Source organism: Pelodiscus sinensis, chromosome 1, assembly GCF_052426305.1.
Source record: "Pelodiscus sinensis isolate ZL-2025 chromosome 1, ASM5242630v1, whole genome shotgun sequence".
Classification (NCBI taxonomy): Eukaryota; Metazoa; Chordata; order Testudines; family Trionychidae; genus Pelodiscus; species Pelodiscus sinensis.
In genome coordinates this window covers 109,201,396-109,225,817 of record NC_143052.1, presented here as the reverse complement: position 1 = coordinate 109,225,817, position 24,422 = coordinate 109,201,396, and the positions used below count along the sequence as shown (strand labels likewise).

At 47.9% G+C, this 24,422-nt stretch overlaps 1 protein-coding gene across 8 annotated transcripts in view; it reads right to left on the bottom strand.

Moving 5' to 3' along the window:
* Nucleotides 1-24,422, bottom strand: part of IQSEC3 (IQ motif and Sec7 domain ArfGEF 3) — a 154,803-nt gene that overhangs the window by 26,081 nt on the left and 104,300 nt on the right. For 7 of the 8 annotated variants that reach the window (XM_075940825.2, XM_075940821.2, XM_075940816.2 and 4 more), the window contains exons 3-4: nucleotides 12,109-12,397; nucleotides 2,980-4,073 (exon numbers count right to left, since the gene is read on the bottom strand). In XM_075940825.2, the coding sequence (XP_075796940.2) occupies nucleotides 2,980-4,073; nucleotides 12,109-12,397 (1,383 nt within the window). The remainder of the gene's footprint in view (nucleotides 1-2,979; nucleotides 4,074-12,108; nucleotides 12,398-24,422) is intronic. The other variant, XM_075940832.2, reaches the window with a different exon arrangement.

The following is a 24,422-nucleotide window of genomic DNA, read 5'->3' as shown; positions in this document are numbered from 1 at the left end:
ACCCCACATATGTCACCTCTCAAGAGTAAAGGAACTACCCAACACAAGCCTCACAAGGGGGGGGGGGTGTGAGAGAGAGAGAGAGAGAGCGCGCAGTGGAAGGGTTTGGAAAGAGCCCTTCTAGGGCATCTCAGCAGAGGAACAACATGATGCCCAAATGCCAAGGGCTGATCTCAGCTACGCATGTGAATCCAATGTAACTGCACTGAAGGCAGTGGGGTTACTCGGGATTTGCCCCAGTGTACCAGAGAGCGGAATGTAGCCTGAGAATGGAACGGTCATACCATGGGGAGGAATGGATGAGTTGGAGAAGGCAGAGGAAGGATAGTGCAGAAAAAATAACACACAGGGTGATGTAACTCAGCCTCCAACACTGCACCATCCCCAACATTCCCCTGCTGCAACCGGAACATAATAGGATGTCCATGTTCACAATTCTCATGGACTAAAAGGCAATTTTCAACCATTTTAGTGAGGGGCAGAATTTGTTTCCCATCAAATACCTACTAGGTGTAACTCACTCTCAAGCGGCACAGCGACTGAATACCCTACCGCTGACTACTATGTTCTGTGCCGCTTACCTTCAATTATTTTCTCCACATTATGTCTCTTGAATCACCACTTGCATCACTTCTGAATTTGGCCCATGGCGTGCTCCGCTGTGGCTGAGAAACTAAGCTTAGCCAGTATGTGCTGCAGGATTCCTACAGCCCTGCTGGCTTTCCCTCCGCCTACGCAGCTAGCTGCCCACGCACAAACACAGTTATTAGAGCAGCGCTGCATCATAAGGAGCTCTCCGGTCCAAGATCTCCTCCCCCTCACTGTGGTGCGTGGACTGGGGAAAGTGCCGCAGCACAATTGCAATCAATACAGTCCCAGGGGCCAGTTCCAATCCAGAATATCACCAGCTGAAAACTCCGACGTGGGACTAAAGAGCAGAGTGAGATTGCTAACAAACCATGGAGCCTTCCACTTTTCAGGTCAGGCCAGTGGGGACCAAAAATCAATACTCTTTGATGGCAATATATGAAACGGGTTTGCTGGTCTCAGTTTAGTTTCTAGTGTGTGGGTGTCCACGTCATCACAACCACTAATCAAGTGGTCTCTTTGCTGGAAATCTCAGGGGGGGATGCAGGGGCACTATGGACTGCATGGGCCATATGGACCAAGCGGCCTTCTCAGACCCAGAGAGGGTCCCCTTTGGGGTACATCAGTGTATCTCCACAGGAGACGCTTGCCCTACTGCTGCCCTTGCTGAAAAAAGGCTGGGGCTAAACAGAGATTTCACTGTTCAGGACTGACAAGTTGGCACCTTTCCTGCTCCCCAGATAAACATCTTTCAGAGAAAACTGGCCCTAACAGGTGACAGGCACGAGAATGGTCCCAAGAGGGTGGAAAGGGGTGCCCAGCAGAGTATGGTTCTGAATGATATGCGTTTGGCATGACTCCAGTCACACAGAGACCTAAGAGATGTGGTGAGCCTGGGTCAGCGAGCCAAGAAGCTGCCGATTCATCATGTGCGCCTCAGCCCATCTGACTGCAGGAGGAGCAGGGAAAAAACATTCACACCCCTGCTTTCCCATCAGCTCAGTGCTCGTGTCAGTGATACACACAATGTGAGCCAGACGAAGACAGATTGGTGCCGGCACAGTTGCCAGGCATGTCTGTGAATATTTAAGCGTTTAGCTCACAGAGAGCTGAGCACTGAGTCCGTTTCCAATAAAACACTCATTCAGAGCCCAACAGGCAGGAGACCTGACTCTGTAAAACAGCTGGGCAGACCTGATCCCCTCTTCTACATAAACCAGACCCATGTGCTCCAAATCCACCCCTCCCTGTCCCCCCCTCTGTGTTGCAGCCTCCATGTGCCTGTCAGCCAGACCCGAGGACACCCCAAGCCTCTCTCATGTTCAGACTTGGCCATGTTCCATTCCCCCCATTGCAGGTAAAATGTCCACCCAGATCTGTGCATGCCCCAAATGTGTCTCAGGGTAGAACTCCCATCCAGAACCATGTATCCCAAGCCTATCTGGTAAACACCTAAAAACATTTGGGTTGCTCTGAGATCATCGCTATAAAGCACTTGGAACCCTTTGTCTTCAAGTCACTCACTTCAAAATTCATATAGACAGTCCATGAGCACCACACTCCTGGACTTGGGAGTTCCCTTTAGAAAGGTCCTGTGTGCAAAATTTCTTCCTAGGACACAGTCTGGGCTCCCTCAGAAATCATTCCCCTAATGTCGCCATCCAGAGACTGGATGAATACCAAACTGAAGAGTGACATGGTCAAATTATGAAAGAGCAAAGAACTGTATTTCCCAGGGTTTGCTGCAGTCAACAGGGTTTCACCTACAGGCAGTGAGCAAACCTCCTCACAGAGTCTCAGTCGCCTTCTGTGAATCCAAGGTACGCGACCTTCTACGTTACCTCTCCTGACTCTAATCTCCAGGCTGCTCTGCCTTTGCTTTCACTCTGACAGGGTTTTTCACAGGGCATTGTTCTGAGCTGTGCAATAGATTGCGATGATTAAATTGGGTCTGTCAGGTGAAAAATTCTCTCCAAACTACTGAAAGGAAAACAGCAGCCAGAGCCCCCGCCATGAGCTAGTTAAGCTCTCAGTGCTCTTGGGTTCAAGTCTCGGGTTCAGTTCTCATTCAAAAAAGGCCCGGGCTTAGGGACAACCACCACTCAAAAGTGCCCCATTGTGACTCATGAATAGGGGTATGTCACAATACCCATAATCGGGGTTCTATCTTCAGCGTGCTGGACAGAAACCAAGGGGTTTTACGGTCATGTCCCAGCTCTGGTGGAATATCAGAACAGCAACCAGAGAACCTAAGTTCACTATTTGCAGGGCAAAGCCCCTGCCCTGTTAATAGAGACCTGAGTTCAGGCCCCAGGTGGTTGCACTCTGGGACATAAGAAGTAAGGAGAAAGCTGAGTGAGATTAAAGGATTTAGTCCTATAAGCCACTTACATGTTAAAGAGGTTCAGCCCAATGCGGTAGAGCCGCTTCCTCATGGTGTCTGTGGAAAGCGTGGGAGATTTGCAGCTGGCTGGATTCTCGCAGTGGTACCGTGGGAGGCTCAGAATCATGGCCTGCAGCGCTTCCTTAGAAGACACCTCAGATGCTGACTTGGCTGACGTGGACGTGCTGCTGCTGCTCAGCTGCTCTGAGTTGTCTGCATTTTCAGACTCAGAGCCCTTGCTCTGCCCAGTCTCATTGTTCGAGTCAAACTGGAGTTTCTGCACCACCATTTGTCCTTGCTCCATCACCCCTCCCCCCAAACCGTTGGTGTTAACATTCACCTCAGTAAAAGTGTGAGTGTTCTGGAGGACCCTGGAGTCCGGCAGCCCTTCCAGGGTAGCCTGGGCCTTTTTGTCTTCCTTTCCCCCATCCTCAGGGACTTCTTCAATTCTGGCAGCTTGGGAGAGCCCGGCCTGGGCACTGCTGCTGAGACAGTTCGCCATGGAGACCGAGGTAGACGATGAGACCGAGATATTCTTGTTGTCAATCTGGACCGTGACGTCCCGGAAGGCCATCATGAGGGTGCTGCTGCTCTTGGGCAAAGTATCTGGCAGCAGTCCTTCTTCCTTCTCTTGCTCCTTCAGTTCCACTTCCAAGTCCTGGTTCGGCTGCATCGCACTGGCGCTGAAGGTCTCTCTGATCTGGTAAGAGCTGCCATCTTGAAGGGAACACATGGTCTTCAGGCTCCATGTACTGAGGGCGTCATCAATAGATTTAGCCAGGGACTGAACCTGCTCTGTGAAAGAGTCCTCCAGTTCAGTCAGCGCCCCGCTGATGGTGACTGGCAAAGAAGGGGATCTCACCAAGGGAATGCCTACAAAGTTGTACCCTTCCACCAGGGCTTTCTCAGCAGAGAAGCTTTCAGAGTTCTGGACCCGGACTTTTCTCAGTGAGATTCGGCGGGGCATGCGGCTTTCCAGCAGGGAATTCCGGATCTTCTCAAAGTTTTTGCTGAGTTGGTACTGGCGGAAGGCAGTCTGGATGGTGCAGGCTGCCCTGCGAGAGACCAGGTGCCCTCCGTATTTGTGCTCTAGCATTTCGATCTGAAACACACAAACAAGATTTTTAATGGGCTTCTGAAGGCTGCCCATGACTCCTATTTAGACACTGATTAGTTAGCAATGACACTCAGCGGGACCTCCAAAACTCCATCAGCTGTTCTCCATGCTGCAGTGCCCTGGGGATGCCTGCTGGGACTGCAAGAGAAAGCAGCGTCCCACAGCAGTGCCCTGGACATGCCTGCTGGTGCACTGACAGTATGGGATTCCTCAAAGCTGTCCCGGGGAAATGCCAGCTGGGGTATCTGCAGTGTGAGCTTCCTCCCAGCCAAACCCTGGCAAAACACCAGCAGTGTGAGCTTCCTCGTGGCAGTAGCCTGGCAAAGCCAGCTGAGACACCGGCACTGTGAACAGTGCTGCCCCGACAATGGGACATCAACCTGTGACATTCTTTGGACTAGAGTCTTGTTAATGCAAGCACAGCATGCCATCCAGCCTGACTCTAAGAGGGCAAGCACAGTCCTAATCTCCCAAAGCTACATTAACACGTTTTCGTCCCTCAGCCAAGTGCCTCTAAGGGGAAATCACCGAGAACAAAGAACAACTAGGGCATTTTAACCGTGAAACCGGAGCTGAGATTAAGAGCTATGGACCCAGTCCTGTGAATGAGTCAGCTCAATTTCCACCGAAGTCAGTGGGCGTTGTGTGACAAGAGACTGTTCTATGTCTCTCAGGGTCACACACCTATCTAAGCTCCCCTCCATGCCCTCGTGCACCTTGTGTCTTTCGGGGACCAGCCCCACAAACAAACGGAAAAAAACTCAGGGAGGAAATGAAAAGTGGTCTAAGGGGTGAGAAACTGTAAAGGATGAGAAAAGTTATTTAGAATCAATGTTAAGAGGCTCCAGACTATGAATTACCTCCTGAGCTGCTAAGCCCCCTTCTCTCGCCCACCCCACATACTAATGAGATACAACATCATTAGTCAGAGCAAATCAGCCACTAGGTCTACCCTGCGCACCTCATTATCAATGTTTTTGTGCCACGGCCTGGCCAGTTTCCCACATGAACCCAAATGCTGTTTTTTCTTCCAGTCCTCACTTCCTTTTTGCTTTGCAAGTGCAGGCCAAGGCAGGTGCCAGAGAAGGATGTTGTCTGTCTGCCTCGTACATCCCCCCAGCCTTCGTCCTAGGGAGCGATCAGTAGAGGACAATATGGAAGCACAGCGGGGGGTGGGGGCGGGAGGTGGAAGATGGAAATGATGGATGATGATGCTGAGGGAAGCAGAAAGAACAAACCCTAATTATCCCTACTGAGACTGGGTCTAAACTGCTGAGCCTGGCAGGTCCCCTCCGGTGTCTGATAAAGGATTTTTCCTTGCACCACACAGGTACAGAGCAGGGTGGGTGAGAGAGAGAGAGAGACTGCGAAGTAGAAAGTGAGGCACAGGACAGCAAGCACAGGCGGGCTCAATCCTGCATTAACATGACGACCACTTACTTCTGCCTATTAACAGGATCAAGGACAAAGAGGAGCACATGGCTAAGAGCCTTATATACCAAGGAGAGGCTCATTCTCAGACACACCCTCGGTGCACCCACACTGCACATTTTCCTGGTCCTATGGTCCAAAGAGGGCGTGTGCAGAGACCTTGGAGTTATTACACGCTCACTGGTGACAGAACCAGATTCAAGCACCGGCAGACTACACCTGTATCGAGAATCCCAGCTCCTGGAGTCATGGGATGGTATCAGAATCTCAGCTTTCCTTTCTTGTCAGTAAGTTTCTGGACTTCACCGCTGCAAAGCTAACCTTCAGAAAGTGAACCGAGTGCCTACCTTGCGTCTGCAGAGAGTCTGGAACAATCAGAACTGCCCCATACGTCTCAATAAGCTATAACACCAAGATTCACTGCTGGGGGAGTGAGGGAGGGTTCAGATGACACCCCAGGAGAAGACTCTGTGCATGGTAGATGGAGAACGCTCAGGGCCAAGCCCCCCACCCCTATAGATACACCCTAGCTGCTGGTGTAAGTACTAAAGTCCCAGTTACTGACACCCTTCACCTCTCCAGTGGGGAGAGAGCATGTGGTTCCTAGGGAAGGGAGGGCCCCACTGTTGCTTCTGGAAAGGAGAAGGGAGCCCGGGCCACTCCAAGTGGGAGGTATGCTCATTTGCACCAATGCAATGTGGGGGCCAAATCCTGCCAAAGCAGAATGGAAATCACTTGCACTTGCTTAGAACCAATGTAAATAACTGCCCCAGGTGAAGTACAGCACTGGATCTAGCCCTGAGCCCTTCCTCAGACTTGCCCTGGAACACGCCAGCTTTGCCCATCCTGCTGCTCACTCAGTAAGTACCTGCAGAATCAAAGCCAAAGTCCCTCCAGGCCATTGATCCCACTCAAGAGATAGCAGCGTCAGCTTTAATGATATTTGGGATGGCCTCGGAGTGCAGGGAAAAGCAGAAAGGAAACAATCCCTAAGACTTGTCACACCTTCGGCTCACGCTTTGCTCCCCACCCTGCTTAAATCTCAGCACACGGTCAGAGCTTTCCCTTCCTACATCTTCAAAGTGGGACACTCTCCCTGCAAACAGATCCAGTCCCTTCCCCCTCCCGCCTCTGTGAGCAAATGAGACCTATCTCATCCCTCCTGCCTGCATAAGAAAGGCGCATTCGCCATTAAACGGCGAACCTGAGACTGGGAACTAACAGAGTCCTGGGTTCCACCAGGGATGTCAACGTGTAGTCAACTACACGATTAACCAGTCAGTCTGGGGGGGGGGGAGGAGCAGGAGCCCCTTAAAAGCGGGCTCCCTTCTTCACTGGCTCCGCGGTGCCACCTGCCCCTCCGCCCCCGGCCGTGCTGCTGCCTCTATTAGAGGCAGGAGCACAGGGTGAGGGGCAGAGGAGGCTGCCGCAAAGCACCCTCTGTCCACGAGGAACTCCGACCTCCCACAGACAGGGGCTGCTGCCACCCCACCCTGCTGCTTCTGTATCAAAAGCAGCAGTGCAGGGTGGCAGGCAGGAGCCAGTCTGTGCAGGAAGCTGATTTTTAAATCAGCTCCCTTCGTGGACCGGTTCCCACCTGCCACCCCGCGCTACTGCCTCTGTATCAGAGCAGCAGCAAGGGGTGACAGGGGGATGCCCAAGAGTGGGGCCAGGAGCACCCTGGCTGCCACTAGCGCCTCCGGGGACTATCAAATAGTTGTGTAATGGCTAAAATTTCATGTGGTTACACGACTAGTCTATTGCACACTAACATCCCTAGTTCCACAGCCTAGCAAATCAGCAAGGCTAGCTCTGTTGGGAGGGAGGCGCATGGAGGAAGTAGCCACTTGAAAGAAGGGATAGTAGTAAGGCACAATACCCTGCAGAACCATGGGAAGCCGCAGCCTGGTTGTTATCCCAGATTTCCAAAAAGGTGACAGCCATTTGGGAAGCATAAAACTCATTCCGTTCTTATTAGAGGCCAAGATAAGATGTAATTGCTGCTCTGCAAGAACAGGCGGATTCCTCCCAAGCAGAGGCTAGTTTCTGAATAGCAGAGTTTTATGGCCTTGGTTCTTAGCGGGCGAGACAGGGGTCTTCTTAGAGTTTAAATGAATGGGCCAAAACCCATTGGCACCCAGTTACTGCAATGTGGGCACTCTGTAAAGCCCTACGAGCTGTTAGGGAAATTAACGCCCAAGGCATTCCCAATCTATGCTGCTTCCTAAAGGCCCCGATCGGAGCTCTCAGGGGCCAGCCAAGCTGTCCGAATCTTGAGTGCTTTACAGAACTTTCTACCTGGGAACCCAAAGGAGGGTCAGGATCATGATTTTCATTTTGCCAATGGGAAAGCAGAGACATGGAGACTTGCCCAAGGTCACATGAGTTAAGTAGCAGAGCCAGGGACATACAGCAGGTCTCCTGATTCCCAGTCCAGCACTTTGCCCATTGGGCCATGCTGCCACTCTGCTTCAATGGGACTAAATCTCTTCCATTCTCCCTGTCAGGAGCATGCAGCTGAGAGATATCCTGAGGTCTACAGTGTCTGCATTTGCTGCTAGGCAGAGGTAAGGATTTCACACAGCCACTGGCCAATTCCTGGGAGGGAAATGTGCATCCATTAGCACTCCACGGCAGCGGGAGCTTATGGAGATGTGTCTGGCTTGTTGCAGGAACCTTCTCTTTCCTCTTGGGAGGAGAGAAGGAGCGGATAGGCTTGGCTGCCTCTCACTTCTCAGCAAACCCTAAGAATCACATGTGATTGCCTACTCAGAACTATTCTTCTCTGAGGAGCAATCTGGCAGCCAGAGCCAAAGGAATAGAAAAGCAGCGGGGGAGGGGGGGGGGGGAATAAAAAGAATAATTAGCTTAACATGTTCGTGGCCCTCAAGGCAAGCACCCAGTCTGGGCAATTCAGACTCTGTGGCTGAATCAGAAACAGCTGGGAAATTTCTCTGACCGGGAAGGCTTGTGCAGAGGGAGTTTTTATAAGCCCAGCCTCAGGCAAACCTCTGTGCCCAGCCTGGATGGGAACGTATTTGAGATACGATCCCTGCGGCAGCATTGCCCACAGCATGTTCAGGCAGACACAAATATACCAGCTCAGTTCTCCAGGAGCAATGGGCCTGATGCCGATATCACTTACACTAGTTTTCCCCCTGGTATTGAAGTTGTTATGCCTTATTTACAACAGTGACAGTGAAAGGAGAATCGGGCCCAGTGACTGTATGAGAGCTCCTCAGGGCAGCCTAATATGTCTGATGTAACACAAAAGAGAGAAAGCTGGGAACTCTTGAAGCGCTTTTCTTACTCATGTTCTCCCTGCGTCTCCCACTCCCAGAACCCTTGGCCCCTCACAATGAATGGAGCAGCGCTGTATTAAAGGATGGGGCATTAAAAGGCCTGGGGTTTTGTCCGTCCTATACAGGGCCTGCTCCATCACATGGCATTAGAGGGGGTGATGTGAGAATGGAGGTGCTGCTCTTCATATTTGGACATGCTCCATTTCCCATGGGACACCATTCCTCAGCACCTGAACAAACTACATCATCCAGCGTCCCACTGTGGTCTTAAGGGGCTTGCTGCTGCCCTGAATAACCGGGCATGCTCCATCTCATGGTCAGGCTCACTGATGGGAGGAAGGGAGTGACAAAGGAGGCAACTGCCCTGGGGCTCAGCGATTCAAAAGGGCCTGAGGCCATTGCAGCTTGCCCTGGGCCATTAAATTACCCCTGGAGCCCCAGGTGGCATGCTCTGGGCTGGTGGGGGGAGACTAACCCACGCCCTGACCCTTCGGCCCAAAGCCCTGCTCCTTCTGGGAGTGCAGAGCTACCCTCCCCCCTGCACCTTGCCCAGGGGTGGAGCCAGCCCTCCTGCTGATGGTGTAAAGAGCTGTGCCCTCGGAGGCAAGCGCCAGCCTTCTTCTGTGGCCGTGATCCATCCACCAACATGCCAGCACGGTGTTATGAAGCACAGTGCGTCTGCAGGCGCTCTCCTTTGTATCCTGGGCACGCACCACCTACTGCCTCTCCAACCCACTGCCTATGGGCATTTTTCTTTTTAACTTGTACACAATCATCGCCTGAAAGCTTACCCGGGCCGGGAGACCGGTGAGAGGCCCTCTTTCACATTTTGAAATAAATACTTTAACAAGACTAAAGAAGAGTATGAAGGTGCTGTGATTAGGCGGATTGTAGTGGCAGAGTGAGGAAATCAAGCCCTGAGAGCCACCTGTACTAGTACTGAGTAGTACCTTATGGGACAGGAAATCTCATTTAAATCTATGAGACGACTCACAGAGCAAGACACTACTCAGGGTGAGCGAGAGTGGCTGAATCTGACCTGACCTGATATTTTTCCCACTCCAGGAAAGGTACCTGCTCCAGGGCAGGTCTAGGGTCCATTAAGGAAGGCCCAGGACAGAATGAACATGGATACTGCAATCTCCCTCACAGTGGGGAAGGTGGTTCTGCCAATTGCAGGCCCAAGGTCCATGGAAGGTCAGTACTGAGAGGAACCAGAATTGAATGAACATGGGGATATGCCCTCCCCCTGTCTCAGATTCCTCCGAGGCAGGTTTGGGCTATGTTTGAAAAGCAGACTTTGGGGAGCCCATGGCTAAACATAAGAACATAAGAACGGCCATACTGGGTCAGACCAAAGGTCCATCTAGCCCAGTATCCTGTCTACCAACAGTGGCCAGCACCAGGTGCCCCAGAGAGGGTGGACCGAAGACAATGATCAAGCGATTTGTCTCCTGCCATCCCTCTCCAGCCTCTGACAAACAGAGGCCAAGGACACCATTTTATCCCCTGGCTAATAGCCTTTTATGGACCTAACCTCCATGAAATTATCTAGCTTCTCTTTAAACTCTATTATAGTCCTAGCCTTCACAGCCTCCTGGCAAGGAGTTCCACAGGTTGACTACACGCTGTGTGAAGAAGAACTTCCTTTTATTAGTTTTAAACCTGCTCTCCATTAATTTCATTTGATGTCCTCTAGTTCTTCTATTTAGGGAACTAAACGGATTTAGAATGAAGAGATCATGGGTCAGATGCTCAACTGGTACAAATCAGTGCAGTTCCATGACTTGAACAGGGCTATGTCAGTCTATACAAGTTGAGGAACTGGTCCACCATAAGTATAAGCTACATTTGTTGGTGCAGCTTGCTAGTTATCTCCCTCTTGCCTCCTGTGAAACAAGATATATGGCCAGCTAGAGTTGTATATGCAGTGCACCATACAGACCCAGAGACTCAAGTCCTGTTTGGTGCTCAGTATTTGGGTGGGTCATTAATGGGACCTTTCTGGTTTGGGGTGCCAGACGTGTCTTGTGTGAATTGGAAGGAAGAATTCCCTGCAGCAACTGCTTGGGTAAGAACCTGCTCAGATTCAGCTTTCATTTTCTAAATGGCTCCTGGGAGGAGAGGGAGAAAGGTCCCTCTGTATCTGCTCCTGAAGTAGAAATAATTCACCCATCACTGCTTACAAAAACTTCCCTCTACCACTGAGCATAATCTGGGCAGAGGGCACCACTGATACTTGTTTAGTTTCCCAGCCTGCTGGTTTGCAGGGCCTGTGTACGAAGCAGGCTCCAGTGCTGCACCCCATGAAAAAGACAGAAACGTTCCTCTTCGAGTGAGGCTTCTTAATAGCAAATCTGCTGTGTTTTAATCCCCCAGTGACACGAGGTGCTTGCGAGAGGTGGCGTTTCTTCTCACTGTCTATAAGGTGGGGCCCCCACATCCAATGCTGAGAGGAAGACAGGGTGATGTGACTGAGCTGAGCTAGGCTAGCGCCCTGGGTGAAAGCGAAAAGGCTGATCTGTGAGAGTTGTCTGGTAAGTCTGCCTATCTCGAGAGCATCCATCACCATATTGCTTCTGAAAAAACAACAAATAGTCTGGTAGCACGTTATAAAGTGCTACCAGACTATTTGTTGTTTTTTCAGTTTAGCTGTACAGACTAACTCGGCTACCCTCTGAAGCTTCTGATCATATTGCTTCTGTAACTAGTGATACGCTATGTGCTAGGCACTTTACAGGACACAAATAAAGAGAACCCCTGCCCCAAGGAGCTGACAGTCTAAGGGCTCAGAACATAGGTGTAGAAGCTCCTCTGGATAAAGGGAACCCACAACCTCTCAGCTCTCCCCAGCTTCTCCCCTTGAATACTGAGACCCTGATCTCCTGGGATGCCTGGAGCAGTGTGTGCTCACTGCCAGACATTTTCCTTGGGGGCTCTGCAGCCCTCCACTGCCTGACAGGCTTCTCTCAAGCTAACATCAGGGTTGAGTAGCTGCCTCCGTTCTGAACTGTGGCACACAGCTGGTGTGGGAGAGGGGAACAGAGCCCAAGAGGTTCGGGTGAGGTGATGTCCTGGCCAGGCCCAGGAAGCTAGATGAGGCTCATGGGTTCCTTCTTCCATGGTCCCCGCACAATGCAAGGCCAAGCCTGCTCTGAGAGGAAGGCACAGGATGGTCACGAAAACTGGGCTAGCAAGTTCCCAGGGAAAATGACCCAGCGTGCCGTGAACGTGGCCCCGCCCGCCCCATCCCCCTGTCCCATAGCCTGAGGAGGAAGCTGCTGTACCTGTTTATTCTTTAGGTCAAGAGAGAGCTCATAATCGGAGGCAGCTGCATGGGAACACGTGGCCGTCCCTTTGCTGCGCTGCACTCTCACTGGGGAACCCGTGTGGTGGAGGCTGGGCTTCTGCACCAGAGGGGAGCACCCCGCTGCCTGCTCCTCCTGCCGCTCTGCATGCTGGGCTTTTAGCGTCAGGGTGTCGGACCTGCCTTCCTGGCCACTGTGTCTGCCGGCCTCCTTCGGATCCTCCGTTTCACACCCGGGTTTCTTGCTGGTGGTACCACAGGAATCGTCACTGTGAACAAAACGCAACGTTTCGCTTTTTTTATTTGGTTTTTGGATTCTCTACGCTCATTAACGGATCTTCACGTCAAACGTCCAGGGAGCCTGGGCTGCAGGGTGGGAGCAGGGTGTGGATCAAGACCGTACTTTGAACCAGCAAAAACACTGGCCCCTCCCGCCCAGAGAGCCAACAGGGTGTGCCACATACACCAGCTAAGCCAGAGTCATGTGACTCCCAGCTGCAGTCTGCCTGCCTCCCCAGATCATGCTGTGATATCACTTCACAGGCTGATGAGAGTATCATGGGAGCAGGATGCTTTTTCTTGGATCTTGTCCTAGCAATAAGTGTCCAGCCCACAGACACCACGTGTCCACTGCTTACTAACTGCCTGCGTGCGTTTGGGGTCTCACTTGATTATGGAGACTGGATCCCAAGGATCCAAGGGACTTGATTTAACTTCCCCCTGGAGTTTTAAGGGCACATGGAAATGAAACACATATGGTTGGATCTTATGAAGCAGCCATTAGCTTCACTGCCAGAGCCATAGACCATAAGGAAGCAAGAAGGCATTAAAAGGCCTGGGACCCAGAAATACTAAAATAAACTTATACAACAAAACGTTCGTAAGTGACCTCTAGGGATTCCATAAACAAAACCGTTTTGTCCTGGCCCACAGAGCAGAATCCACTACCAGTGGTTCCCAATGGCAAGAGGATCACATCCTTCTTTCCCTTATAGCTACCTCTTCTGCACAAAGGAATACTGGTAAAAAATTAGTGCCATAACAATGCATTCTAATGCAGCTGAAAGGCATTGTGAGACAGTATGGGGTCTGTATGTGTCTGGATCTCTGAAGATCCCCGCACCGGATAAGTGTTTTCTGAAATCAGAGACTTTCATCTACAGGGGGACTTCCTGAATTACAGAGTCTGATTCTCCTCTTCAGAACGACATTGGTGTCATTCCACTAACCACAATGCAGTTATGATTGACAAGCATGTATACACTAACCAGATCACATTCTGACCTCTGTTGCACTGATGTAAATATGCTGTAAATCCACTGACTGCAATGGAATTATTCTGATTTGACTGAAATCAGAATCTTGCCCAGGAATGCCATTTTTTTCAAACATGCATAGATATGCAAAAGCAGTATTTTCTACTATTCGACTTGATTCTTGAATACCTCTGATATTTGAATCGTAATGTATGTCCAGGGCATCTTTAATGTCAGACTTGTTATACGGTAACTTCTTTTCCCTGCTGGTGAATATATTAATAATTTTACCAGCAGCCGTGTATTACCTTTTCTTTTGCTCCAGCAGTGTAGCCTTTTCCACTGTACAATTCTAGGGAAGACCAGATGACCACGGGCTACATTTCCCATTTACTTCAATGGGATCAGGATTGGGTCCTACAAAGCTCACTTAGCTGTGTAACCAGGCTTTGATTCAGCAGGTCATTTAAGCACACACCTAAGCACTTTGCTGAATCAAGGTCATTGCAGTGCAGACCACCTCCTCGACTGCAGTTCAAAGCCTAGTTTGTTGACTAGAACACTGACTTTCCTGAGAGCATAGCTGGCCTCCGGGTCCCAAAAAACATTCGTTATGGTCCTGATCTTCCACACACTAAGCATGCGCTACCCTTTACTGCCATGAGGAACTCCACTAACGTCAAAATAAGTGTCCATGGCAGTAAAGTTATGCATGTGTGTCAGCGTTTGCAGGATCAGGGCCTATTACTCGATGTGGTTTTACTAAATCTGTAATAGGTTGCACAAATTTCATTTACTGGGCACTTTTCAAACAAATGGCTCTCATGGTGTCTGTCTGGCACCTGGGGGAGAGAGCAATGCACAGTCCTACTGACATCTTATGTTTGCCTGAGCTATTATTTGTTAGAGGTGGTAGAGAGAGTAGGACATTATAAATCTTTTTTTTTAAGTCAAAATTGTCCCAGAGACGTGCTTGCTTGTATAAATCTAAATAAATTAACTATGTTACTAACAGGCAGAAATAAGACCTTCTGTGTGACTTGAACTGACTTGGAGTGCTTACCCAAGCAACTTGAGCATCGTTGGTCTGGTTATGTAGCTTATATGTATGGAATTTCCTTAAGGTGTTGTTTGGTAGTTGGTTAAAAGACTTCCTAGGTCTTTGCAGCTCTGCTGGAATGCTACTCATTGTCAACAGTGTTAAATTCCAGGAGGGAACAATTTGGCTAGACACTGGAAGAACACCCACCTGCCTTGTCTCAAAGAAGGGCTGGAGAAAGTGGTTTTCTCCTGGACCTGCACAACAGCTATAACACATCTGGTTTGGGGCTCCCACTTGCCAAGCTTGTAAAAGACATCATCTCAAACTCAAATGGAAGGATTCCTGCTGAGCAAGTGAGACTACATCTACACAGCTTCCCATGTCCACAAAAGCCTATGCAAATGGAAGCGTAGTTTAGCATATTGCCATGCTTCATTTGCATAATTAATTAGGAGCCATTTTGTGCAAGAGCCGTTCTTCCTCATTTTTTTCAGGAAGTACAGCTCTTGCGCAGGAGGGGGTTTCTGTGCAAAAAGGTACTGTGTAGACAGCACCTTTTTGCGCAAAAATCTCTTGCGCAAAAACAGCTCCTAATTAATGAAGCATGGCAATATGTTAATCTGTACTTCATTTGCATAGACTTTTACGGAAGAGGGAAGCTGTGTAGACGTAGCCTCCATGCTGGATCAGACCCAAAGTGTTCAGCAGCCCACTTTAACATCATTCTACTTTCAGTACTCACTCCATAATTAAGGGCCTGTGCATGCAAAACGAATGTACGTGCTTAAGTTGGCATATGTGAGAAGTACCATTGATTTCAATGGGTGCCACTCAATGGGTGTAAAGTTAAGCACATGCTAACTCTGCAGGAACAGGCCTCACCTATCTGCACTTGCCCATGCTATGCTGCCTTTATTGGCACACTTTCTGAGCTCAGTAAAAACTCCCTCTCCCCTCCCCCCCAAGATGCAATGTGCACTTGCAACATGAAATTTTTGAAGGGTCATAACTCGGTCAAATCAAAACCAAATTTCAGTGGAACACTCAAAGGCATTTCTCAGTGAGAGCTATTTCCATGCTAAATATAAACTTTGCAACCCCTTACTGCGCTTGCTGTCGAGCTGTTCAGAAAATGGTTGCAAACCTTCCTTCTACAGTGGGAGCCACATATTTTTCTACATGCTTTTATGAGGAAAAGGCTCAACTGTTTTAGCTCAGATGTAAAACACAAACCCACACATCCATACTCCACTTTTAGGCAAGAGACCAGGATTGTGGAATTTCAGCTTACTATGTCAGCTTCAGAGAGGTTGGAGCAATAGAAAATGGGGGCTGGAACGGGGCTTATTATGCAATCTCACCTGCAGCATTTCAGTTGCAACTGTTCCTGGTAAGTTTTCTTCCAAGTATGCTCTCTTGTAAAGTAATTACATGGGGCTGGGGACTATTCCCAGCAGTCCTTCCTCAGTGGAAACAGATTTAGTTCCCACCTGGAACATTCCATTTGATTAAAACACCATATTCAAATGAAAAATAAACTCATGCCTTCTATGTTGTTTCTGATCCATAGCCTCTATCCCTGAGAGCTGGCTGGATGCAGAATTGAGTTTCACTCAGAAAGTGTTTGTTGCTAGCAAGGAGGCTGTGCCTAATACTGACAACTATAGACCCCACCATAGTGGTCTGTTTTCATGACCACCAGATATGATCAATGTGATGTCCTATTACTGTACTTTGGAAGGAGCAGGTAACCCATGAAATATATTCAAATGCAGGTAAGCTACACAAGTAGGTGGGAGCACATTACCGGGCACTCTAGATACTATGCGGGCTCCTTGTTGAAAACCAGATCCAGATCAGTGGTAATGCTAATCTTCAAAGCTCCCAAAGAACCGATAATAAGGGGAGTCACCACCAGAGCCAGGACTTTTCCATGAGACCTCCCCATCTTCTGGAACAATGCAGTTCTCCTCAAAGAGTTAGGCCTGTTAGAGTTGGAGACAATGGCTCCTTAACCACCATCCCAGGACTACATAACTCACGGCAGGTTCAGCTACAAGACCCCCCTCTTTCCTGGCTTTCCTACAATAAATTATAGCAAACAAATGACCAAAGGCCCAAGAGCACGATAAATATGCACTATGTAATTGTGTGGGAAGGACAGAGTACTGCAGAGAAACTATCAGAACTCTCTTTGTCTTCAGAGGGGTAGCCGAGTTAGTCTGGAAAAACTTTAAAAAACCAACGAATAATCTAGTAGCACCTTAAAGACTAACAAAACATGTAGATGGTATCATGAGCTTTTGTGGGCACAACAGTCATCTGAAGAAGTGGGTTTTGCCCATGAAAGCTCATGATACCATCTACATGCTTTGTTAGTCTTTAAGGTGCTGCTAGACTATTGGTTGTTTAAGTTTTTCTCTTTCTTGTGTGACTTCGTATTACCCCACTGATGAGAGTGGGTGGCTGTTGTGTGTATGAGAGAGACTCACAGAGCTTCAAGATATTGAAGCTCAGTAACTTCTAGAAAATCGACCTTATGTGGTTAAATTTGACCTGAACATCTAGTGTAGAGACCAGGTCTTAGGGTTATGCTCTGTGATCAGGCAAAGAATAGTCAAGACAACAAGGCTGCCTGAGGGACCAAGCTCCTTTAGGAACCTACCTCTCAAAGCTCTTACAAGGATTGATTACTGGTTATACAGAGCTTTGAAGTGTCATAGTCATTCAGTGTTAATATGGTCTGAGGTGTGTGTAAGATTTCAAAGCCTTTGAAGACTACAGCATGAAAACCCTTCAGAAGTGCCATATGCAGAACTATTAAAAAAACGTTGCTAGCAAGAGCCAGGAGCAAGGAACATGGACCTTATGTCTGTGAGAATCTATCTTCTCTCTCAATACACATCAGCACTTTTCCCTGCCTCTTCTTTCCTTCCTGAAAAGAACTGCTGAGTTGAGCACGGTCCAAAGTGCTTTTTCAGTTTCTTCCATCTCAGTCTTCCCTGAGGACACCCCTGGCATATGGTAAATGTGTTGATCAAAACTCAGTGAAAAATGGCTCAGGCAGGATTGGTGACATATTATGAGTTTTTTTTCCCCGGGGTTCAAGGACTCTTGTTGTGCTGAGATCGAGTATCGCATGTCTGAGCTCAGCAGAATCACAGCTAAGGATATTGTAAGCTGGGTTCAGGGGGGTGACACCACAGCACATTTTTCCCAGAGCACATTGACAATGATGTAGGACAAAGAGCCAGCTAGTTAGGCAAGGATTCATCCTCTTGGCAGGCTAATATTCTCTCCCATGCCAACAGATTTTTAGCTTTCTTAGATATCCTCCTCCAACAGAGACAAAAATAGAAGCTAAATTCTGATTTCATTTACATCACATAGCCCTCTTCAAGTCAACAGAGTCTGATTCTCTTCTCACTCTAGTTTTATGCCAGAGGCATTGCTCCTGGTTTCTAGCAAGGTAACTGAGATCAGAACGTCTCCCTTATTAGTGTTATAAGAAGCTACAGCATATCTCTGTAAAAGAGAGTTAATAATACAGCAAATGTACTTGAAATTAACTACATTGAAACTGGACTTAAAACAGGGCACGGCACCATGTACTATGCTATTCCGAAGCTGTGGCACAATTCTCCCCATTGCCATGGAACATTTCTCCAGAATCCAAGCCGTTGTTATTTTTAAAGCCAGCTTCTAGCCTCTGTGGTTGCAAAGATAATCTTCCAAATGTGAACCCATGTTAATTGCCTGACTGAGCACCCAGATGCTAAAATAGATACCCTTCCTTATATGCTTCAGTGCGAATACAGGGATCTCCATACAGTATGTTAGAATCACTTGTCAACCCCAAACAGCCACCAGTGAGGTGGAACACAGCTGCTACCAGTCTGCACTGGAAACACTACACAGTCATTTTTAGTAGTGGCTCCAGACCTAACTCTCTATTATTGCCCTGCACCTCATACAGGGATTTAAACCATTTCAAAGTATTGTAGATGCAAAATGCTCCTTGGTCAGCATGGTAATGATTTGCACCCATTTTGCGCTGGGGTCTGCGCTCTTTGTCCTACAAGGCATTGGTGAGACCCCATTTGAAATACTGTGTGCAGTTCTGGTCTCCCATGCTTAAGAAGGATGAATTCAAACTGGAACAGGTACAAAGAAGGGCCACTAGGATGATCCGAGGAATGGAAAACCTGTCTTATGAAAGGAGACTCAAGGAGCTTGACTTGTTTACCTTAACCAAAAGAAGGCTGAGGGGGGACATGACTGCACTCTTTAAATATATTAGAGGGATAAATACCAGGGAGGGAGAGGAATTATTTAAGCTTAATACCAATGAACAAATGGATATAAGCTGGCTAGTAGGAAGTTTAGACTTGAGATTAGACGAAGGCTTCTAACCATTAGAGGAGTGAGGTTCTGGAATGGCCTTCCAAGGGAAGTAGTGGGGGCAAAAGATCTATCTGGCTTCAAGATTAAACTAGATGTGTTTATGAAGGGGATGGTTTGATGAGATAACATGATCTTGGTAACTAGTTGACCATTCATTATCAGTGGTAAATAGGTCAATGGAGAGATGATAGGAGTTACTATAGAGAACTTTCTGGGTATCTGGCTGGTGAGTCTTACCCACATGCTCAGGGTTTAGCTGATCGCCATATTTGGGGTCGGGAAGGAATTTTCCTCCAGGGTAGATTGGCTGAGGCCCTGGAGGTTTTTCGCCTTCCTTTGTAGCATGGGGTACAGATCACAGCTGGAGGATTCTCTGCATCTTGGGGTCTTCAAACTATTTGAAGGCTTCAATATCTGAGATATAGGTGAGAGGATTATTCTAGGAGGGGGTGGGTGAGATTCTGTGGCCTGCACTGTGCAGGGGGTCAGACTAGATGATCATAATGGTCCCTTCTGACCTTAAAGTCTATGGCTGTGTCTACACTGGGCCACTTATTCCGGAAAATCAGCCGCTTTTCCGGAATAAGATGCGAGCTGTCTACACTGGCCCTTGAATTTCCGGAAAAGCAACGATGCTCTACTGTACAAAATCAGCTGCTATTCCGGAAAAACTATTCTGCTCCCGCTCGGGCATAAGTCCTTATTCCGGAACACTGTTCCAGAAAAGGGCCAGTGTAGACAGCCCAGTAGTCTTTTCCGGAAAAAAGCCCCGATCGCGAAAATGGCTTTTCCGGAAAAGCAGCCTGCCAATGTAGACGCTCCTTTTCCGGAAAAACTGAAAACGGAATAGTATTCCGTTTTAAGCATTTCCGGAAAAAGGTGCCAGTGTAGACACAGCCTATGAGTCTATGAGACATGAAAGGCAGTGGTAAATCAGGCCTCCAAGCAACAAGTGTTGTATACAGATCTGGTTTCAAGCATATGTCCCATTCTTGGCCATGACAGAACCTTGTCCCAGATGTTGAAACTTTTTCTGGCAAAAATGGGCATTTGCCCCATTTGCTTTTGCCAAGTGATTATTAGTGGGCAAGACCAAATGCAACCAACGCACAGTTTTGGGAGAAAAAACAACCCTCTCTCCCCAGGAGCAGTGGTGCTGGAACAATTTATATAGGGGGGAGCTGAGAGCCATTGAACCAAATTGTGAACCTCATAGATGATGGAAACTACTTCAACCTAGGGAGTGCAGCAGCACCCTAGTTCCAGTACCCATGCACAGGGGAGCACAGAGGAGTATTCATGTGTGCAAGTGGTGACATGAGGCACCAGGTGGTGGGGCTTGGGCTGTTATCCTCAGGCAGCCTAAGACTCGGGCAATCAGCTCCGGTGAACAGCGACACCCAGACAGTGCAGGCCAGCCCCACATGATGACCCATTTTTACTTTGCAGACTATGGTCACCCCAAGTATAGCTAAGCGTGAAGTCTGTCCAGGGTTTGGCTTTGGTCTGTTCTAAAGAGAGAGCTACTGCCAAAATTTAATCCAGTTCCTGGATCCAGGCAGACACAGAATCTGAATATTCTCACTCATAATAGTCGAGACAATTCAGGTTGAGGCCCATCTCTTGCTGTTAGGAGGGAAAGATGCTTTGGCACAGTCAGTGAAAGCAAGTTTAGGGCCTATTTCAGTAAACACTTACTCTACTATTTAAGTCATATGTTGGGTATAAGATGGTCATAAAATGAGTGTGTGTGGTAAAGTGGTGAAACCTGTATAACACACAATGGCTGTGTGAACCTAGTTTGAGCTGAAGTTAATGGAAGCTGCACCCGCTTGTGCATTTGGTTCAATGGGAGTTACACTTGCTTATGCCAAGGCTGAATTTTATCCCACAGAATGGGGGATGATGCAGTAATGGGGGGTGAGCATGTAAGTTAAGATGGTGGTGTCTTAGACTCACTTTCTCCTGTTAATAGCTTTTACTCCTCTGCCTCATTCTGTCATCTTGGCACATAAACCATACTCTATTTTGCACATCCGCTGAATATTAAATCAATGCATATTTGTGATATTATTGGATTGAAAGATGAACACAGGGATCATTGCTGCAACCACTGTTCTATATTTGCAACAAATCTTATACCCAAAGTGGCAAGTAAGGGGCCTATTAAAAGATTATGAATATACTACAGGTATGCATGTATCATTTTTGTATTTCAAGTTATGAGTTTTGGCTTCATGTTTGTATTTCAAATGTTTGCTTCTGGGAGATATCAAGAGGAAGTTTGGCCAATCTGTTGTGAAGGTGCTATTCAAGTTGATTGGCTCATGAAAAGGTACCTTCCTAACAATGGGCCTTGGGAGATGAAAATCTACATTTGATAAGTCTTCAAGTGAACATCCAGACTAACATGTAGGCAATGGCTTCTACCTGCAAAGAACCAAGTCATGCATGGACAGGTGATTTGCCATGTGACAGTTCATCTGAAAAACACCATCTTGCTACTGTACCTTCCCACAGCAAGGGGAGTTCCTCCACATGGGAGCAACTATAAAAGGCCCTGGGAACTTCACTATTTTATTTCTTTCCTGCTCCAGCCTCTTTCCTGCTCCAGCTTCACTATTGAGCAAGCCTCTGGACTCACACCAATAGGAACATTTTAACTAAGGGACTGAGGCCCTTCCAATGATTTGGAAATAACCAGAGACTTGACTTGAGCCAGCGGTTTATTCTATTGCTGATACAAGCCTGAACCAAGAACTTTACAGTGATTCCTATGTGAGTCCTTTAACAATTTTAACTTGCCTCTATTTTTTTCTTTTATGAATAAACCTTTAGATACTAAGGGAGTGGCAACAAGGTGATTTTGAGGCAAGATCTGAGTTACATATTGATTTGGCTGGTCCTTTGGGATCAGAAGAACCTTTCCTGTGATGAGACTGTTTTTTATAACTATTCGCTCATATAAGGAGTGCTACTGGTGGTGACAGGGGCAGATGATGATTTTGCGAGGCCCAGGGCAGCAAAATTTTGTGGGGCCCCCACTTTGACACAGCACATGCGCGGGGCTTCTTGAAGTGCGGGGCCCAGGGCAGCCACCCCACTCGCCCTGCCCTATATCCACCCCTGGGTGGTGATACAGGGAAACTGGAGTCTGATGCCTTATCCAATAGACCACTGGAGTCTGGATGCGACTGGGAGACTGAGGGAATTACTTTTATGACTTCTTGCTAGTCACTGGTGGCGAGACAGAGGTTCTTTTGTTGATTGGTTTGGTGTGCCTTAGAGTGGATGACCCCACTCTTGGGCTGTGGCAGCCCTGTTTCTAGGCAGTCCGGAATTAGATACTCTCCATAATGTCCTACCAGAGCCCTTCTTGTTTCAATATCACACCACATGACCACTTATTCCCATTTTCTGACCACCTGGATGAGAACAGATACCACTGCCTATGTCTCTGCTCCAGATAGTTCTCTGTGGGTTTCCCCTACTTATACTGAAAGGTTTTTTTTGCTGAGTCTTGTCTACATTCTTTAAGATTGTTCCACAGCCAATAGTTACTTCAGAGAAACAGACCTCTCTGATTCTGACCTCATGGCTACTTAGCCAAAAATGTAACTTACACTCACCCCAAAGCTGGCACTTTGATGCTGTGTCTTCTCTCATGCCAGCTTTACACTTAGCAGGAAGTGATATGAGAACAGGTGTAGGGGTCTGAGAGTAGGTTTAAGTGACAGCAACTTAGTCTTTGTCTAGAAAGGGATTTCAGCCATTTGTGAAGCTGTATCAATGCAAACTTTTAGCAGAGTCAGGCAAAGCCATTTTTGCATGGGTGCAACTTATCCTGTTGTAACACTATGGTACACTGAAAGCTAATTAAAAAATACAAGCTATCACGTCAAGGGTGAGGGATTTGCTGGTCTGGCTTGCAGTCTAGGGGGCTCTAAGGTGAGTCATGTGGTCTGGGTCATATGAATCAGTCAATAGCCTGGAAAGAGCCCACTTTGCTTTAAGCTGGCTGAGCTGTCTCTCTGTGTTTTAGGGACTAGCCTATTTTTGGGTTCTTGCTGTATTATCATTCTGAATTTTAAGTAACAAGTAGTGGTACATTGCAACCTTCCAGCAAGGGTATTTATGCTTTTATGTAACTTCTCTCTATGTATGCTGTGAACATAACAAAAACAAGGGTAAAACACCAGTGCAAATTACACTGCACCAAAGTAAATCACCGATATGTTTATCATAGGGTTTTATACTACTGCCCATGAGTATAATATTTTTACACTAAGCTATGTAGCAGTGCTTCCACATCTCTCACTGAAACCCCAGTACTGACTAGACTTTATATTCCTGCTGGACTCCCTTAGACTCACCTCTGAATTTGCTCCAGTATCATCCAACTGTAGAGGCCACTCACTTGTGCCAGCTTAAGTTCGGTGTGTTTCTTCTATCCCGCATCCAGGACACACACTTCCCGTTTTCCAAAAAGAATGAAATTGCCCATGAAAAATGACATGTAAAAAGCTGACAGCTCAGGCCTGATTTATAAACCCAATGAACAGTTCAAAAGATGTGCAAAACTACCAGTCTTAGAGAGGTGGCTCTCCCCTAGTAATGAAAAGAGATGGTGGGAGTAGATCACGTGTGCATCTGAATGTTAGCATGTGGGAATGTGTCACACGTGGGTGGCAATAGGTCACGTGCTGTTACTCAGAAATTTTCATTGAGGTTCTTCTATCTGTTCAGTGGTATTTCTGGATGCCAGCTGCAGAGTTTCTTTCTCCGCTTTCCTTCTCCCATAATGACTCCTACCGCAGCAGCCCCTGAAACATGGTGCTCAGCCTATGGAATTGCAGCCTCTCTTTCAGCCACCCACTGTGTTTATGCCCAGGATGCCACAGTCTTTGCATTTCCACCCTGTCTGCGTGGGTTAGACGCAGGTGATCCTTCCATTTGTCACTGCAGAGTGGATTATGCATGGCTACATCTCGCACGCCACCTGCACATACCAATGAGGTGTGAAAAACGCCAAGTGGACACGGAGGAGAGGGGGTCTCATTCTCTTCAGAGTTTAATTACTTTTGCTTTAACCCCAGACCTCTCTTGCCTCTGCAATGTTCGGTAAACACGACCTTTTAGAGGAGGAAAAACAGATGGCAGCCTGCATTAGTGTAACTGCCCGCTCAGCGCCCCAGGAAAAGGAAACTTGGCTTCTCAGCAGCAGTCTTTCTGCCACTTTGACTCAGATCTCTTGGCTCCTTGTCCCTAAGGCAGGTTTGAACATCACCGAATTTGCTGACAAAAGCCTGCCTATGCAATCAAGCAGAAGATGGAATTTCACTGTTAAGATGAGTTCAGGGCTATGAGGGCAGCAGGGTCTGCATGGAGAAGGAATACCTGAGTTCCCCCAAATTTCATCGACCCACAAACTGTATCAGAAAGATTCTCGTGATGCTTGGATTACGTGGACCTGGTAACTGCCAAGTGGATGGTACACTACAGTAGGACTGTACCCTTTTCAGTCTATTGGGCTAAATTTGATATTGACTATGGCTTCCAAGAGACTATGGGATTCCCCTTAGAAAACACCCA